Raw genomic sequence first — 18,609 nt, 5'->3', positions numbered from 1 at the left:
TTGTTTTGGATGCTAAAGTAGGAGCAAAGTATGCTAATAAAAAAAAAAAAAAATTATTTAAAAGAAAAGTTCGAGTAATGTGATAGGTCTGTTTTCTGTGTTTTCATTCGGAGTTGGGTAGTAACTAGTTACATTTACTCAGTTACATTTGAGTTACTTTCTGGAAAATTGGACTTTTCTTTTGTTTTTTTACAATGGTGTATTTTTTACTGTTACTTGAGTAACTTTATTACGAAGTATAAGTACTTCCATTTGAATAAAATTCCTGTACCGTGAGTAACTACGTTGAATGAAGAGCAAGCAAGTTTTAACCTAAAATTCACCATAGACACACACCTGCAGTTCTTATTCACGTTTCTTAAGTCTTGGATTTTTTTTTTCTTTTGACTGATTTTGTTGTTTTGTAACTATGTTATTTTTATGAATCATGTTCATTTTAGTCTTTAACCAAACTCCTAGACATAGAAAAACATGAATAGTTCAACCTTGTAGATGGAGTACTTTGAAGATTAAAATATGTTTTCAATTTCTTTTTCCTGTTCTTATAAGGTTTTATGAAAATGTTTTAATATTACACTTAATTTAAAGAATGCTCTAGTTTGCTATTTTGTTGTTTTTTGTAATTTTTTTTTTTTACAAGTGTTGGCTAGAAAGAATGTAGTATTCTGACATCTTGCAAAGAAATTCAAGCAGAAACTTTCCACAAACTCACAAGTTCAATGGATGCAAGAATTGTGCTGTGATATAAAAGAAGGGATTCTATGTTAGTATGTTATTCGGTCTGTTAAGATGTTTTTGATTGAAATAACTTCTGATTTTAGTACATGTGACCACTTAATGCTGTACATTCAAAGAATGACCGTTTGCAGTTCTTTATAATCCGTAAAATGTTTAGAAAATCTGCTGTGCATAATAATTTGGAACAGTTCATTTTGAGTTTTTGATTTTTGAAACAAAATACTGTTCTCTTTAAAATCAGTGAAATTTGATTTATACTGTAATAGTTCATGACTTGAACATTATACTGACCATCATTTGCATTGACCATTTAAGAAAATCCGAGAAAATATCACTTGCATAATAATTTGGAACACGGTGTGAATGTCTTCGTAACTTTATATTTTCGTTGTTCTGATAATGTAATTTTTAAATATTAAATGATATTTACTGTTACTCAGTACTTGAGTAGACTTTTTTGCCACGTGCTTTTTCACTCACACTTCAGTCATTTCTTGGATGGCTACCTTTTACTTATACTCCACTTAAAACATATTGAAGTAGTGCTGCGCTTACTTGAGTACAATTTTTGGTACTCTATGTACCTCTCCTTGTGAGTCACGCAACAAATTACGTCCTGCTCAGAAGATGGCGAGAGCAGATCTGCGGGGTGCGAGGAGGTCGTCCGTGTGTGTGTGGATGAGTGTGTGCGGAGATTAAGGAACTAAAACAACAGTCAGCGATGACCGCACAGAGACGTGATGAGAAGAGGCAGACAGGTCATTAGAGGAAGAGCTAACATGAGAGAAAACGAGGGAGGGAAAGAGAGAGAACGAGCGCGGAAGTGTGAATGAAGACAGAGCGATAGTGACAGCGAGCAGATGCTGTCTGAAGAATCGGACTCAGAAGAAACAGATGCAGAAATAACAAAGGTGCCAAATTACGAAAAGACCCCGTTCGTGTTTTTGAGGTTTCGTCACAAGCTTCAGTGGATTTTAGCGCCATTTTACTTGACATTTCAGCAAAAATAAATACATAAAGTGACAGAAAAGTGATGCATGGTTTTCTAAAATTTTCACAAATCGTAACCTAGTTTTGTTTTCGTCCCTCCTGAGCCAATTGTTTTATAGAACCATTTTTTGCTGGAGTTGCTGACCCACAAGCAACATTTTTTGCTCGTTGCTTTTTTAGCAAATAACTCAAACTCAGTCAGACTGGATAGAGAGCGCCTGTAGACAGAAGTTTTCAAGCCTTTCCACAAATACTTAACCAAATTCAGGTCTGGACTTTGACTGAACCATAATATCTAAATTCCAATTAGGTGCACTTGAATTTTAATTAAGGCTATCAGAAGAAAGATGTTTGAATGAAAATGCAGACTTTTACATTTACTTTGTGGTTTTCCTTCCACTTCATGTTGGCATTGCGGTTTTGGACTCTTCAATAGGTAAAAAGTGGAAGAGTTGAGAGCTCTATCTGTTTGTCTTGTGGGCGTTTCTGCGAGTTCAGCTGCTAAAGCCCCTTGTGAGACGGTAGGCAGCGATCCTGATCACCTGACTAAGCGCAGACCCCGAGCCGAACCGCTGACATCCACTGTGTGCTACAAACAACACAAAGCGCTGCAAACAGAAGCAGCCTCAACACAAAGCAGACAGATAACCGGATTACACATAACCGCGGCGCGGACTTCTCGCAAAGGAAACAATACCTTCCAGCTGGATCAAAAAACAAACACTGCTGATGCTTGTAAGCAACGTACATTAGAGTTTCCTCCGGAGGAACAGCTGCTGTTTGGGATAGAAGAGTCTTTATGAATATGGATTTTTTTAAAAAGATGAAAAGGAAGTAGAAAAAAGAAGTGATAAATCTTGGAATGTCTTGATCAGAACTGTACGTCTCCGATGACGACCTAAGTCATTTTAGGACATGAATTGTACAATAAAGTTAATAAAATATATGTGCTTGAATGCTTGGTAGCTTTAAAATGGAGGGACATTTTAAAGCTACATTTAATAAAAATGTAATAATTAATAATTTAAAAAAAAGTTGCATCTGTGTGTTTTGTTCCACAGCAAAACTATTTAGTCCGAATTGGAATTTCTGCAGGTTAGCTGAGTTACAAATACTGTCAGCTAAATCTGGCACAGCATAATCATTGGTTTGCAACCATATCTAACCTTACTTAACGTTCTGTTCCTACTCACTACCTTTCCATATGAAGCAGTTCGCCAGTGCTGCATAAGCTAACGTTGCTTCTATGTTTTGATGCAACTTGTTGATAATCCAGCTTGTAATATTTCAGAGCAGCTCCACTTAATTATGTGTGAAAAAAACTCACAGGGAAGTTGTGAATGAAATGGGCAAAATTGCTTTCAACATTATAAAATCTAATGACTACGCATAACACAGTCAGCAATCGTCTGCTGTTAATGTAGAACTTTGAAAGCAAAAAACACAACTGCATTGCTTACATGGGTTTGTTACTAGGGGTGCTGCACAAGCCAAGTTCAAACATATAGAGTATTTTAACAGTGTTAAAAAAAACTAACAAAACTGTTTTGTTGTCTGCTTCCTACAAACTGAGATGAAAAAGAGCCGCCAACACGTGATGACAAACCTCGGGTCATGCATTTTTAATTTCCAGTGTTAGCAATGTATTTTTAATGGTTATGTCTTCTTAGTTGTAGAGACGGTGAAATAGAAAAGTGATAAATGAATGTATGGTATTAAAGCAGGTCTAGTTCATATATTTATGACTTAACTTTTATTTGATAAAAGTACATGAAATAAAGGGAGGCATGGACTTAAAGTGTTTTCACAATGTCATGTGAAGCTATTGTGATAATCATAAAAGTGATGCGAACTATTTATTGCTTCTTTTTTACGCAACTGTATGTCTGTCACAGCAATCGTTGCTGCACAAACACTGTTCTTAAAAAACACTCCCATTTGTGATACTCTTTGTCCCGACACCAGTGACTTAAAGACGTTTGATTTGTATCACTAAGCTGCACACAGTGCAGCCTTTTTATCATATTTTCAAATGTATTTATATTTGGCAGCTATTAAACAAAAAGTGGAGAAAATGGTCAAACTAGCAATCCTCATAAGACGTACAGTGACAATGATGACTCAAAATTCTTATCCCGGTAAGAAATGAATCACAATACGTGATAAATGATACGATAAATGCCCATCCCTAACATGAACACTTGATTTTGTGGAGAAAAAAAAAAAAAATCAGGCATTTTACTCAATATCTTTCATTTGGCTTTAAGAAAAGTCGTTCCAGGAATCCTCAAAGAAGCAGAAAATGAGTTCAGTGCAGTAAATATAGGGAAACCCAGTTAGCATGGTCTTTTTTTCTCAAGAGTTTCTAGTACTTTGTACTCCTTGCCAAAGAAATTTACGTGGCACCACGTTGCCTAAACAAAACGTGCCGCCGCTGCTTGAGTGTTTAACAGCACTAAGAAAGCCACAATTTAACTTTGTAGCTCTGAACTACACCCAATAATCCAACGTGAGGAAATCCTTAAATCCGCCTTAACAGAGGCTAAATTACTTGGGATGTTGAAGTGGGTCAGAGCACACAGGATGCAGTAGTTTGTCTGCTGTAACCTGTGCTGACAGGGACCACGGTGGGCAACAGCAGCAAAGTACATCGGAGGCGTAACTCCCGGCAACGGAGCAATCTGCTCGGCCATTTGCTGCTGGTTCCGGATGAGTCCTATCTTCTCTGCCTTGTGTTTAGAGCTAAAGTGGCTGCAGAAAGAAAAGAAGATAATACAGAGCCTTGACCTTTTATATGAGCTTGGGGTAAGAGGTTTGGGTCTATTTGTTGCCAAGCAACCAGACTTCTGCAAATGCACCATTGTGTTGGGGCAGTTTTATAATCCTCTGCATATGAATCGCAGTGAATTTAAGAAAGAGCCAGAGAGATGTTAAAGGAGCATTAATTATTGCTTTTTCAGAAATTAATTAGACATAAACAAAAATATTCCCCAAACGTGAGTTTGCGGCGTCCTCCGGGCCTGACTCGGGTCAGACGGTTGCATTCGGGCGCCAAACATTTAATTAAAACCATCCGTCACATTTTAAAGCTTCATTACACGGAGCCTGCCACCGTGCTTCTACTGAAACGCACGAGGACATTGTCTTGTTTTCAGGTTTGTTAAGCCTCAAAACACGACAATGTTTTGAGGCTTTATGAATGTGGATTTTTTTTAAAAAGAGAGTTCACAAATTGTAGAAAAAGGAAGTGACAAATCTTGGAATGTCTTGATCAGAACTTCTGTTCTGTATGCATATAAAGAGAAACAGTGAATGTCAGTGGCAGCTCCCATAGTAATGATAATAAAAGCAGTTATAATTTCGCAGTATCTTTTCAGCTCACCAGACAAAGATTTTTACTTCTTTTTATGGTTCTTTTTTTGTGGTTCTTTTTATTGCTAAGACGTTTTAAAGGCGCAATGGGAGTTGGCAATTTTGTTTTGTTTTTCTCATGAAATGATGAATAAATAAAAAACATTTTTATCCATTTGTGCTGGCTTGTTTGAAGTAAAACAATGCAAAGTGTAAAAGGTAATCACGGTGGACCCCTTTGAAGTTTAAATTTCAATAGGAAAAGGTTGAGGTTTTCCACCAGCCAGGCTGGCAGAAATCAACGTGGCTGCCGCGGATTTCAAACATTGTGATTAGGGATGCCTCTGAGTCCTTTGATTTCTATACTTCGAAAAAATATTTAGAGAAATGAAGAAGAGTGAAGAAACAGATCTAAGATGTCCGTTAATTGTTTTTTTTTTTTTTATATACAGAACAGATATCTTGAACTGTTTTACTTGCACTTCTGTCAGTTTGTGACATTGGATCCTTCACACATATAACTGCATCCTGCATTTGTTAGCGTCTTCCATTCAGAGAGACGTACATTATTTTTATTTTTTTATTTTTTTTTTCCGGGACACGTCACCTTTCCAAAGCCCGCCCTATCGGTTATATTGTTGAAAATGTCCGGTATTCACTGTTTTGTAGGGGGCTGATGCTCTGTGGCATCCTTTGCTGTGCAGCCCTGGGACTCCGACTGGCCTCGTCTTTTCACTTTCACTAATAGCAGAGCTAATCTTTTGTTTTGCACTTTAGCTAATGTCTAACTCACTTTTGTTTTCCTTAATCAACTTTTCCATATACATTCTAACGAGCTAATTTACTTGACTTTTGCAAATTTTCACTTGAATAAGATGCATTTTCAATTTTGGTTTTCGACTGTTAAAAGAATAGTTTTATGTAGTATTTTATTTTTCTGTACGTCACATTATAATGTTTTCCTACCACTACTTCCTCTCGTTTCCTGAACATAGAACTCCCACTGTGGGTCTTTGTGTTGCTGCCCCAGGCTAACCAGGCAGATGGTTTGGTTAGCTTTTTTAGGAGAAGAGTAGCACTAACACCAGCAGCCTTGAAATCACGTGATTGGAGGAAACAGCCTCCTTTGTCAATCTTTTGCAACAATCAGACAATAGAAAGGAGGATAACTTCATGGGAGTATTAATAGATAGCAAAATTAGCTATACTAAAGAAGTACGAAATCATGATTCCTGCATCCCTGCCGCACATTAAAGAGCCTCTATCTGTTCTATCTTTGCAGGTAATATCCATAAAATCTAGAAGTTTTTACTGCCTGCTCTGTTTCTGGACCTGTTAAATGGAAACTGCTCCAATAAAACTGCTCATAAAGATAATCAAGATAGTATTAGATTATGTTCCTGCTGCCAAGTTTCCAGCATCTCCTTTTTCTTCTACAATGTACAGAAGGGAGAGCCGGTGCCTCATCTTCTGGCGTGTTCTCACAACAACTCCCAGTCAAATCTATGAGATTTAAACCAAGTTCTGTGTAGATAATTATCCAGTTTGGGAGAAACAAAGAAGCAATGCAATAAAGTACATGAGCTGAACAGTTCTTCTGTAGTTAAAAAGCTCTTTTTTAAGTCAAGTGTGTTTGTATAGCACATTTCAGGAACATGGCAGTTCTAAACATCTTAAACACATTATATAGTCAACAATTGTGAAAAAGTCTGAATGTATCTGCTCTGCTAGCGGTCTCTTGTTAGCGTTCGTTTCCACACGGTAACTTGTCTTGGTGAAAGGTCCAAGTGAGTCCAAGGGAGTGATGACGTATTCAGACCAGTGCGTTAGCCCCCTATTTTTACTCATATCCTGCATCGCAGAGGCCGAGGTCGCTGTAGATGATGAAAGATAAAGGAACGTTAGTGACAGGGAGGCATCTCTGTGTACTTTACACATGAATAAGTTCCTCAATCTTGTCAGAAGCATTAAATCTTGAAGCTTGCGACGCTGCGCTTCGTCAAAATGGCTCTAAAGACAGCGGTGCAGATTAGTTTCATTAGATTAACCGTCCTAAATATGTCACCGAGATGTTTTGCTGCTAAAGGTCTCGACCTTTTTTTTTATTATTTATTTTGGTTTGTTTGTTTTTCTTTCTGCTTGCATGATTTCCCCAAAAACTGCCAGAAGTAATCAGATGAAGCTCATTGGAGAAATTATCAGGATCACTGGTTAAAGTGTCGACGTCTGTCGCTGGTGTTGGTGGGCTAAAACGTGATCAAACCGATGACTTCTCTGTAATCGGCCTAAAGGCTCTGGGTCAGCTCGGTCTGTAGCTCAGCTTTAGTTCAATAAATAATGACTCAGGGTACGATGTCATGTGTGGTTGTTGTTCATCCGTAAAACCTTGAAGCTGAAAGCAGCGCTTACATCATAACTGTATCCTGTTTTATTTATACAGATACTTGGAAATTATCAAAGACAAACAACAGCCTCGCTCCCAAAATGGCTGCACGTGCCTCACTACCTGCAGGTCTTCAAGAACCCATAAACATTTCCCCCCAAAGCATCTAAAGTGGCTGTAAAATGCTAACCAGAATTAAATGAGGGGCAACACTTGGTGTCCGTAGAGATAATAAATAACCTGAGCAGTCAAACCCATTGTAGCTACTATTTTGTAGTTTTTGAAGTTGAAACACACAGAAGTGTTTTTAGGACTACAGATATGAACTTGGAAATCAAATGAGACTATCAAGATAAGTCCTACCAACTACCCAGCCCCGTGTTGAACATTTTGCTCCGTACAGTGCTAAAATTCTACAATCCTAAAACAGCGCAGAAAATCAGCGCCATTGTTCGTCTCCATGTTTTCACTGACCTGTCCAGTTGAAATTCTACTGGAAAATCCATCTCAATGGGAGAAATCCCAGATGAAGCAGTGAAGGGAAAAGAGAAACAATCAAAATTTCAAAGAAAGCCGATAGCCAGGCTAGATTTGGTGTGGGGAGGTTTGAGGCAAATTTGCGACAGTAGACCACAAGGAGTAAAACTTCCTTTTTGACATTGACAGGCCATGTAGAAACTTTTAATCTAAGAGTACAAAACTATTTGTTAAAGTGCATGATGAGTGAAATGTGATTGGACCGGTATGTATCTTGCATTTATTTCCTTATATGGAGGAATCAGCTGAATGAGCTGAGAAGCATGGAAAAATTACATACAGAAATTGGACAATATTTAGACACTATATCTTTGTTTTATTTTAATTTTTATTTATAACCTATTTTTACAATTTCCAAAAACTTTATAAACTTTTAATTAAGCAGGTTTGTGGCTTTTATTGTACCAAGTAGTCAATTATTCCCATTTAGATATTCAGATATTTTGGCTCCCTAGTGGATTAATAAAGAAGCTTAATGTAAAAGAAAATAAAATTAAAAAGTATCCGATCACGTAGATGAACTTGTGGCAACAAGGACGACAAATTGGAAGTGGTAAATAATTTTTAAAAAATCTGGTTACAGAAGGAAAAATCCAAAGTATTCCAATTGGCTGAAATTGGTATTGATATCCACAAAAACAGTTCTCAGAACTCGTCTAGATTTTTGAACTAAATATCTGATTTAGTCACAGATTTATCCAATAACACTTTTATGTATCGTCTTCCTTGACATATTTAGATTTTAATTGTTTATTTCATGGCTACGTACGATGAAGTGAGTCGAATATTGGCGGAGGGGAACACAGAAGCAGCCTCTGCTGTGCAGCACTGGGACTCTGACTGGTCTGGTCTTTACAGCTTTATTGACGTATTTCCTGCTATCTGTGACGCACAGCTTCCCAAACTCGGGGGGGAAACACTCAATATCGACACGGTGAGTAAGCTGCCATCGGGTTTCGAAAACATCCTTAAACACATTGACAAAGTAGCGTCTTCTGTGATAGCTCCATTATGTGCGGATTTGCAGAAATTCACACATTTTTGTAACATAGTGACACAAACAGTGACCCAGTTACTCATACGCACAGCTCTCTGTAGCTATAATTGGGTTCCATAGTACTGATGCTGTTCTTACATGCATGATGAGTAAATCTTTACTCTTCTGTCCTGTTCACAATTATTCCATTTCTGTGTGCTTTGATATGTCCTTATTTCACCATTCCCAATCCTTACATGGTGTAAGTCATCAAATTTTTTGACACATCTAACTCATTGTTTAGGGCTCAGGTCTTGTTTATTTTTTCATGAATTATGGATCTTTTGTCTCTACACGGCACAAGTGATAGGGCACTGGGAGGTCGGCAGAGAGAATCTAACGGCAGCTGAGAGATAATTTCTATCTGCTTCCTCAAATAAAACACGTGAATTATATGAAGCAACAGACGCATGAATTATTCATCCTCCTCCAGTTCTGAAACAGTTCTGCCTTTCTCTTCGGCGAGCCAGCCGCACTTCAAGAGATATAAAACCTTAAAAGAGAAATTAAATTCTTTCATTCATTATAAAGTTTTACTTAAAATGTAATTTAGTTTCATCCAGAATGTGGAAAAACTATGAATGGAAGATTTGTTAATTCAAGTATATTTTAAAAAACTTGAATCGGATACAGATGGAAATAATGTGATGTAAACTCTTTAGTAAAATAAATGTTTTATTGATTTGTAAGTCGATTTTGTTCATTTTTATTTCTCAAAGTGCTTAACTACCAAGAAATATCCAAAAATACGCAATGCCAAGTATGTGGGAGCTGTTATGCTTAATGGGGCGGTATTATGTATTTTCCAGGCATTTTATATCATAATCCAGTAACTACGTTACCTTCAGTTGTTATGAAAATATTGTATATATCAATGTGACTTAAAAGAAATGTAACTTCATAATTTCACACCTTGAATCCTGTCTCTTTCTGAAACTCAGAAAGTCATCACAACATGGCTCCTCTATTAATCCTTTAACAATGTATTTACCAATGTTTCACCGAGAAGTCGCTCGTTTATTGAGCTCAGCAGATGTGCAGGTCTACCAGGTGTTTGCTAATTGCTGCTGGCTAGTCTGAAGGAGCTGAGTGGGGGAGTCAAAGCACAACCCATATATAGTCATAGCTAGTTGTAAATCTATTTATTTAACAAAATGTTTCTCAATTTGTTTCAGGCTGAGGATCACTTTACTCATTTAACAAACACTCACCGACCACCTAGCTTGAAATCGCCCTCGCAATAACATAACGTCTTAAAATACACAACCTGAAATGAAAATATTAGACTCTTAACTAATGAGGAAGGTGCAGCTATTTTGGCCACAACAAAACCACAAACAAGTCTACTCAGGTTTGAGTTGTCTTAAACTTCTGAAAGTGTGGAATCTAAGTTTTACAATAATGTCCCATAACACATGGAAATAAAACAAATCAAGCTGTTCATTACTACAAGTGTTGTTGTTGTTAGGGCTGCACGTAATTTAGAATCAGACTTGAGTTGCTTTGGCAGGAAAATAAAAACATTTTTTGCACCGTTAAATCTAAAAACTATTTACATATTTCTATCAAATGTTCTTATCTATTGTATTTAAATCATCCATCCATCCATCTTCTTCTGCTTATCTGAGGTCGGGTCCCGGGGGTATTAACTTCAGAAGGGAGGCCCAGACTTCCCTCTCCCCGGCCACTTCTTCCAGCTCCTCCAAGGGAATCCCAAGGCGTTCCCAGGCCAGCCGAGAAACATAGTCCCTCCAGCGTGTCCTGGGTCTTCCCCGGGGCCTCCTCCCAGTGGGACGTGCCCGGAACACCTCACCAGGGAGGCGTCCAGGAGGCATCCTGACCAGGATCAACTGGCTCCTCTCGATGTGAAGGAGCAGTGGCTCTACTCTGAGTCCCTCCCGGATGACTGAGCTTCTCCCCTTATCTCTAAGGGAGAGCCCAGCCATCCTATGGAGAAAACCCATTTCGGCCGCTTGTATCCGCGATCTCGTTCTTTCGGTCATGACCCAAAGCTCATGACCATAGATGAGGGTGGGAACGTAGATCGACCGGTAAATCGAGAGGTTCGCTTTTTGGCTCAGCTCTCTCTTCACCACGACGGACCGGTACAGCGCCCGCTTAACGGCAGATGCTGCGCCAATCCTCCTGTCGATCTCCCGGTCCCTTCTTCCCCCATTCGTGAACAAGATCCCGAGATACTTGAACTCCTCCACTTGGGGCAGGACCCCCCCCACCCCCCCGGCCATTTTAAATTAAATAAAAATAACAGCCGTTGACGTGTGTGCTGAGCATTATAATCAAGTCAAGTCTTTAAAAATGAACAGTTCTCTCTACTGTACGCGTCAAACCTTTAGCTCATGTCATGACAAATAAACGTTGTTTACATGCAGTACCACTAGGGGGCGCCCGCGGACCTTCAGTGGTTCGGAAACCACAGTTTGAGAAAGGCAGATTTTACTTTAAATAAAAGGGGTAGATGCAATCGCTCATGCTAAAGTCTCAATTGTCTATTTTTGTATTTCCACATTGCTGGCCTTGTACTTTTATACTGAAAGGGAAGTTCAAGCTCTTTATTGTTCCTGAGCTGTATTAGTAATGTGGGGAGGGAGGCAAATACTACTACACACTTTGTAACACCAGAACATTCAATCCAATGTCTCATATCTTCTTTCAAAAGGGAATATAAACTGTACGAATGAGATGGCAGACAATGTTAGAGGTTTTGAAATTGTAGAGGTGAAAAAGAAAGTTTTTCAGATTTTTGGAAGCATTCACCCGCATCACTGTTCTTTGATGAAACATTTTCATTGTTAGGATTCCAACTCTAATAATTAAAAAAAAAGAGTCAAAGATTTTCTGCCTCTATTGTCGTCTAACTGGCTGCAGGATTGTGCTTCTTTCTTGTTCCCATAGCAGCTTTCTGGTTATAATTACTGCAGTTTGCACCTTTAAATGCTCTACAGAGCTCTGGGTTCATACACTGGCAGTCATTTATCTCTCGATTTTTTAAATAAAATCAGATAAATGTATTTTAAATCAATAAGCTGCAGATTAATGATATGTTTATGTTTTTTTGAAAATTAATTGTGAACCTCAGAATAATGTTTGTTCTTGATTAAACAAATTGATTTCTTTGTGGTCCTTAATTATGGACATGCCTCAATCTTTACATGAGTGCCCCCATGTGGTCAAACATTTTCTACCTCAACTATCCAAAAGTAAAGTTGAAGAGCTTGAGTTGTAGCATTTAGCATACTGAGGTGGTGAGTCACATTCAGAGGGTCAAAAATACACGTCACATGTGTAGGATGGCGATGTTACAGCGTTATTTACCTGAAATAATGTATCTTTGTATAGACAGATATGCAACAATTTGAGCAGTGTTCATGTTAACGTGTCCAAATGTGTTGCTGTGAACAACAAAGAGTTGTAGTTAGAGGTTAATTTAAAGAGGTTCTAAGTGTTGGTGTGAGATTCCTACTAATGCAGATGAACTTCCATAAAGATCTCTTTCTTTCTGCTTCTTCACATTATCCAGGTTAAATGTTCAGTGTGACTTGTACACCAGTTAAGGTGCAGTATTATTTGATGTTTTGTGGGCTTTGTTCAGGCTTAGATACTGCAAAGCAGCCGTCCCCATGGAAACGCCACCTATCCTGTCTTTTAATTGCCTCAGAAATGCTCTCAGTGTGATGATTCCCCTAATATATCTGATTTAACCCCCCCACCCCCTCAGCTTTGATTTCATGCTTGTGTTAGTGCTTAAGAGTGTTGCCATGGAGCACCCAATGGGGCGTTGTTGTTTTAATGGGAGAAACCACTTGGCTGGGCATGCACTTCACAGGACTGGTGCATTTGGCCAGGTCCCTGCGTGCTGCTAACGCTTTTAACTTGGCTGGACCTAGATAATAAAGCTGAAAAGGCGCAGGACTTTGATTGGAAAAAGCGGTCGCTCCCCTCATTTCGCTCTAACCGTCCTTGTTCTTCCTTCATTTCCGTCTACAATCACTACACAGGCAATTGTAGTGGCTCACTCACTGCCAGAGTCAAGCACAAATGGAGCAGAATGTTAAGTGTGCAGATAGAGAGAGGCTGATGGAGCGCCATCACTGATAAAGCGGGTGCCACTACACTCACAGGCAGGGCGAGCGCATTATCAGAGTGGATTTACAGGTGAGGCGTCTCTGTATTGTAGAAAACTACTCATTACTGAGTCCTGGGATTTGGTATAAGCTCAGGTATTTGGGGGCTGTAGGCCCATATGCTTGCGAGCCTCACAAGCTGCAATTCCATTGCAAATGTGCGCAAATCTTTTTCAATATTCTGCTAATGTCGACGAAACACAATTTTGCAATTGCAGTGTTTCCATTAAGAAAGAAACATAATTAAAATGACACGTGAATAAGTTTGTCCACGCGATAAGTCATTAAAGAACAAGTCGTGCCATCAAACTCTTACCCTACCTACCTCATACCCGTCTTTTCCACCAGTAGTAACATCTGCAGTGTTGATCACGTGACTCGTGACGCGAAAAAAGTGTTTCTGTTGCAGTTTTGCGAAATAAAACTCGGCTGTATTTCGATACAGCTGAAAACACACCTCACGCTAGTGCAAAAAAATGTAATCAAAAAACGTGAGTCTTTTGGAATTGCCGTGTTTCCAATGAGCAAAACTATTTTCGTAATTCCAATTTGCGCAACTTTAAGTTGCGTTTCCACTGACGTAAAAAATGTGAAGATTGGACTTATGAAAACAGCAAGACTGTCCTTCAAACAGTTGAAAGAAGGAAAAAGAGGTAAGTTTTGAGCAAAATAGCCTTATTTCATTTAAAGAAGGAATGTTATATTTGCGACGTAATGCATTGCACATCTTATCCAACATTAATGTTTCACTCCAAATAACTGGACCACGATAATGCCCAAACTCCAACACAGCTTCAACAAACAACAACGTGATGAATATTACACTTTCCTTTGTTTCTCCTTGTGTTGCCCAGATTCTTGTTGGGGAACTTTGTGCGTTTTTCACCAAGGCAGAGGGAACCCAGGAAAAGACCATAGTCACCGCAGACTGCTGCTACTTCAACCCCCTGCTCAGGCGCATTGTACGCTTCTTAGGTGAGGATGCAGCAAACACAACATAAGACTTTGTACCTGAGAGTACTGCTTTTCTCAAAGGTCCCTGAAAATACCCTTGCTGAACCATTGAAACCTAATAAAATATTTCATGTAAGTCACATCCAGGAAGTTTCAAAAAATTATAATTTTTATGTTAATCAAAGTCTAAATATGTCAGTAAATGCCACAATCTTTCTTCTTCATTGCCAGTGATGTTATTCTGCTAACTTAAAAATTACAAAGTAATTGCCATATCCTCAGTCATTATTTACTGTAATACACCTTGAAAGTGAATTGAAAAACTATATTTTCATTTATTAATATGAAAACAGCCAGTGTTGTAAGATTTTCTGGGTAGTATGGATGAAAAAACATCCAATGTACACCAACGTTGAGCAATGTTTCTGACATCTGTGGATTCTTCAGTGGCTAATGAAATGCAGTCTTCACTCTGTGCAGCTGCATTGTCATTGTTTGGTAATAATTCACATTTTTTGATTGTAGTAAAGCTGACAGAGATTTGTCTTGGTTTTTTCACACAGTTAGTATTTTGTAACTCAAATATTACATCAATGACCCAAGAGTATTCTTCAATCTCACTCTGTTAAGCTGCTTATGCTTGAGAAGATTCTCTCACCTCGGCATGCTTGATGTTTGAAACTGGAAGTGAAACTGACAGCTAGGCCTACTTTCTGAAATGGTCTTCTAAAAGTGATTTTTACCACATGCAAGGCACGCATAGAACATTTTAATTTTATGGCAGTTTGTCCTTTATGAATTAAAAAAATTAAACAAGAGAATGGTGTCACAGTAAAAGTAATGTATCCTGTCTTGATGCAGCAGGACACTGTGAGTCCCACACTCTGCCACAGAGTCCCTAAAATTTCCTCACATTTGCACTGCATAAACAGCATTTTTCAAGTTATTAGTATACATTGCTATGTATACTAATAGGAATCAGTCTTACAGTGGGCTTATCTTCTTGAAAGCTGTACTGCGTCTCATTGAGGCTTGAGGATGAATGAAAAACATCAGGAAACAAGTCAGGCCGCCATGAAAGACAGCGCCGCAACACTTCAGTTTGTCATCCAGTCCTGGTACATGAAGCTGTTAATTGGACGATTAAATGGGCTGTGATGTTGAAGGTAGAACATTCAGGATCCCTGCAAGGAGACTTTCATGAATATTAAGCAGCTTGCAAGTTTGCATCTGGAAATGAATCAGCTGAGGTGAAGACTCCTGCGACGATTTCACACCTTGGCTGATAATAAAGTGTTAGCGCTATTTTGAGGAGGGGGAAGGGGGGGAGCATCCTGTTTTTTCTCAAGGCATGTGTACAAGATTTGATACTAATCTCCAATATTTATCATGCTTTCATTTCTTCTCTCATGTGCAAAGATAAAATTTTTAACATCTTATCCCCGCTCCCCACTGCTCCTCTTGCACCCAGGAGTGTACGCCTTCGGCTTGTTCACCACTGCCATTTTCGCCAACGCCGGCCAGGTGGTGACAGGAAACCAGACGCCTCATTTCCTGTCCGCCTGCCGACCGAACTACACCGCGTTGGGCTGCCAGTCGACCATGCAGTACATCACCGAGCGCCGCGCCTGCACGGGCAACCCGCTGATTGTCATGTCTGCGCGTAAATCCTTCCCGTCTAAGGACGCAGCGCTCAGCGTGTACTCTGCCTTGTACACAGTGGTAGGTCGGAGCATGCTGCTGGTCGTATGATTATTCAAATTCATACTAGTTATGAATTTGTTCCACGTGAGGTTCCCTGGAATGCCTTTCTTATTTGCCTTGCTATTTGAAAAATCTGCCAAAATCTCGAAAATTAGAACATGCCATTTTGGTCACTGCCTGTGCTTTTGTATACTGTATCCCTTTTGACCGGCTCTCTGCAGATGTATGTGACACTGGTGTTTAAAACCAAAGGCACCCGGCTCACCAAGCCCACCATCAGCCTCACTCTGCTGTGCCTGGCCGTGCTGGTGGGAGTGGTGAGGGTCGCCGAGTACCGCAACCACTGGGCTGACGTGCTGGCTGGATTCTTCACCGGTGGCGCCATCGCTGTGTTCTTGGTGAGTCTAAAAGCATGAAAGCATTTTTTTTTTTTACCCCTTCAACCTTGTCTTATTTTCTCGTGGAATACTCACAAGGTAGGTTTTTCAATGTTTTCCATTTGACTGGAAGTTTTTGTGACATGACTAACACAACAATGTGGTAATTGTAATAATAATTAAATGATAAGAAATACTTTAAATTTGAATCTATCTAGTTATCTTTCTAGCTAGTAAACTTGCTATCTAGTGTAAAGGAAGAAATATTTATTAAAACTTTGAACAAAACGTTTGGCTCGTATCTTCCTTTAAAAGCCGGGTCCTCTCGGCGAGCAGCGGGGCAGCTGTAAAACGAAACTAAACAAGGCGTGTTGACGTCACAGATCACAGAGTTTAATTCATACAAAGCAACGCATGAATCAGTTAACAAAGCTGCAGAGGTACAGAGATATGCATTTTATCACAAAATAACAGACAAGGAGAGACAGACAAACACAAAACACAGAGACAAAGGCGCCCACGTGGAGAAAAGATGGAAAAAAAAAAACTCTCTCTATTTTAGCGTTATATGTAACTTTATACTGAGTAGGTGTTTCCTCACTTTAATATATGCAAAGAAGGCGTTCTGTTGTTCAACCAATCAGAGACCTGTTTCGGCCCCCCAGAGAACCCCGGAAACTCCCCTCCTTACAGCTCAGCTCGAAGGTGATCTGTTCTCTGTCAAACCAAACAGGAGGGAAACCCCTTAATCCTGTGCGTACCACGCAAGAATGTCCCCAGCACCAAAGTCCTGATATAAATCTCGCCGACTCCCCTGGAGTTTCTTCCTCCCACATTCCAGCTGCCGTTTCCATGGAGATGCTAATTTTATGGCTTTTGTGTGCTCTTGTGTGCTCTTAAGCAGACAGTGGAAGGCGTCTGCTTGTCTCCTTGGGCCTCTCTCGAAGGGTCACACAAAGCCTGTTTTTCAAATAAAAGTGCTTAATATACCTTTACACATGTTGTAAGATTAAGTGTATTTTTAGCACTAAAATAATCATTTTTTCTTAACACTAGCTACCTTAATAGCTGTCTTGCTAGCTAGCTTGCTTCCTTGCTATCTATCCATCTAGCGTGCTCCCTGGTTATCTTCCTAGCTAGCTAGCTACTCAGCATCAGTGTTTTCCACTGCTAGCATAATCTTTGCTGGGGTCAAAGTAAAATTTAGTCTTAGGTTGCCTTTTTATGGTGGACTTTGACATATAGGTTGCTTCAAATAAGCCATACTTACCAGCATCACATAATACTGTATATTTACCCACTTTTGTTTGTTGAGAAGCATTTACTGTAGTTGTATTCTGTGTTTTCTACCATTGATTCTTGCTTGTGCTATATAGCTTTATCAAACTCTGAATAAATAACACAGACACTCTTTGGTCTTAAAACACAACCTCATCCGTTATTCTGATATAAACACAAAGAGATTTTGCATGCTGAAAAGTTCGTTTTTCAGCATAGCCTTTTAAAGATGAGTAATCAAAGATAATCTCCAAGACTGCAGCTTTGTTGTATTTTAGGTCAAGCCTTTAGACATATTTCCCTCCCCCTCATAATTTTTCTCTCCCTTTCCAGGTAACTTGTGTCATTAACAACTTCCAACAGTTTCAGCCAAGCCCGCCTCCGCTGCGACCCCAACGTCCTGAATCCATGCTGGGCATGCCCATGGTGACACTGCCTTGTGTGGAAAGTCCACTCGAAAAGTTAAGTGGCCCTCAGGTAAGGGGTGGGGGATGGGTGTAAAGCACTGTGCCCACCAAATGGCTGAGATAAACACCCCTTGTCTCTTAACTGGATCTGTTATCCTCCTTTTTCTTCCTGCCCTGTAACAAAACGAGCGTGCATGCGGCCCATGTTCCCAGCTAAAACACCCGAGTGAATCCTTTAAATCTGTGCACACTTAAGCGGGCAGCTGAAAAGGGCGTAGCGGGGTTCCTCCTTAAGACAGAGAATGGATCGTTATCTTAGCATAAGTAACTATATAACCATGGGTTTTCAGAGGGTGGGAGAGTTAGCTTCCCCTTAGCAAATTCGACAACCGCGCCATCAACTGCATCACTGCTATTATTTCTGTAAACTTCTGTTTTTTCTTTTCTTCAGTCAAGTTTTTTGCAAAAACAACAAAAAGCCACTTTTAGCATCAGTTCTGGAGTTCAGACACAAAAAACTGACCTATGAATAAGGTTAGCAAAAAGTGCAATTAGCTATTAGCAGTTAACAAATCAATTACATAGTTACTACTTTTCAAAAGTTCATCTATACATATGATATATATCATCTATATGGTAAAATAATTAAGTTTTACATTAACTGCAAATGATCTTGTTCAACAATTTATTAATCATATGTTGTGCAACAAAT

General features: G+C 39.2%; 1 protein-coding gene across 5 annotated transcripts in view; it reads left to right on the top strand.

The window, feature by feature from the left end:
- plppr2a (phospholipid phosphatase related 2a) overlaps positions 1 to 18,609 on the top strand; it is a 49,863-nt gene that overhangs the window by 24,336 nt on the left and 6,918 nt on the right. For 3 of the 5 annotated variants that reach the window (XM_028024082.1, XM_028024087.1, XM_028024085.1), the window contains 4 exons: positions 14,032 to 14,152; positions 15,603 to 15,853; positions 16,057 to 16,233; positions 17,824 to 17,967. In XM_028024082.1, coding sequence (XP_027879883.1) covers positions 14,032 to 14,152; positions 15,603 to 15,853; positions 16,057 to 16,233; positions 17,824 to 17,967 — 693 coding nt within the window. The remainder of the gene's footprint in view (positions 1 to 14,031; positions 14,153 to 15,602; positions 15,854 to 16,056; positions 16,234 to 17,823; positions 17,968 to 18,609) is intronic. The other 2 variants (XM_028024083.1, XM_028024086.1) reach the window with 1 other exon arrangement.

Source organism: Xiphophorus couchianus, chromosome 7 (genome assembly GCF_001444195.1).
Source record: "Xiphophorus couchianus chromosome 7, X_couchianus-1.0, whole genome shotgun sequence".
NCBI lineage: Eukaryota > Metazoa > Chordata > Actinopteri > Cyprinodontiformes > Poeciliidae > Xiphophorus > Xiphophorus couchianus.
This window is presented reverse-complemented; position numbering and strand designations above follow the sequence as displayed.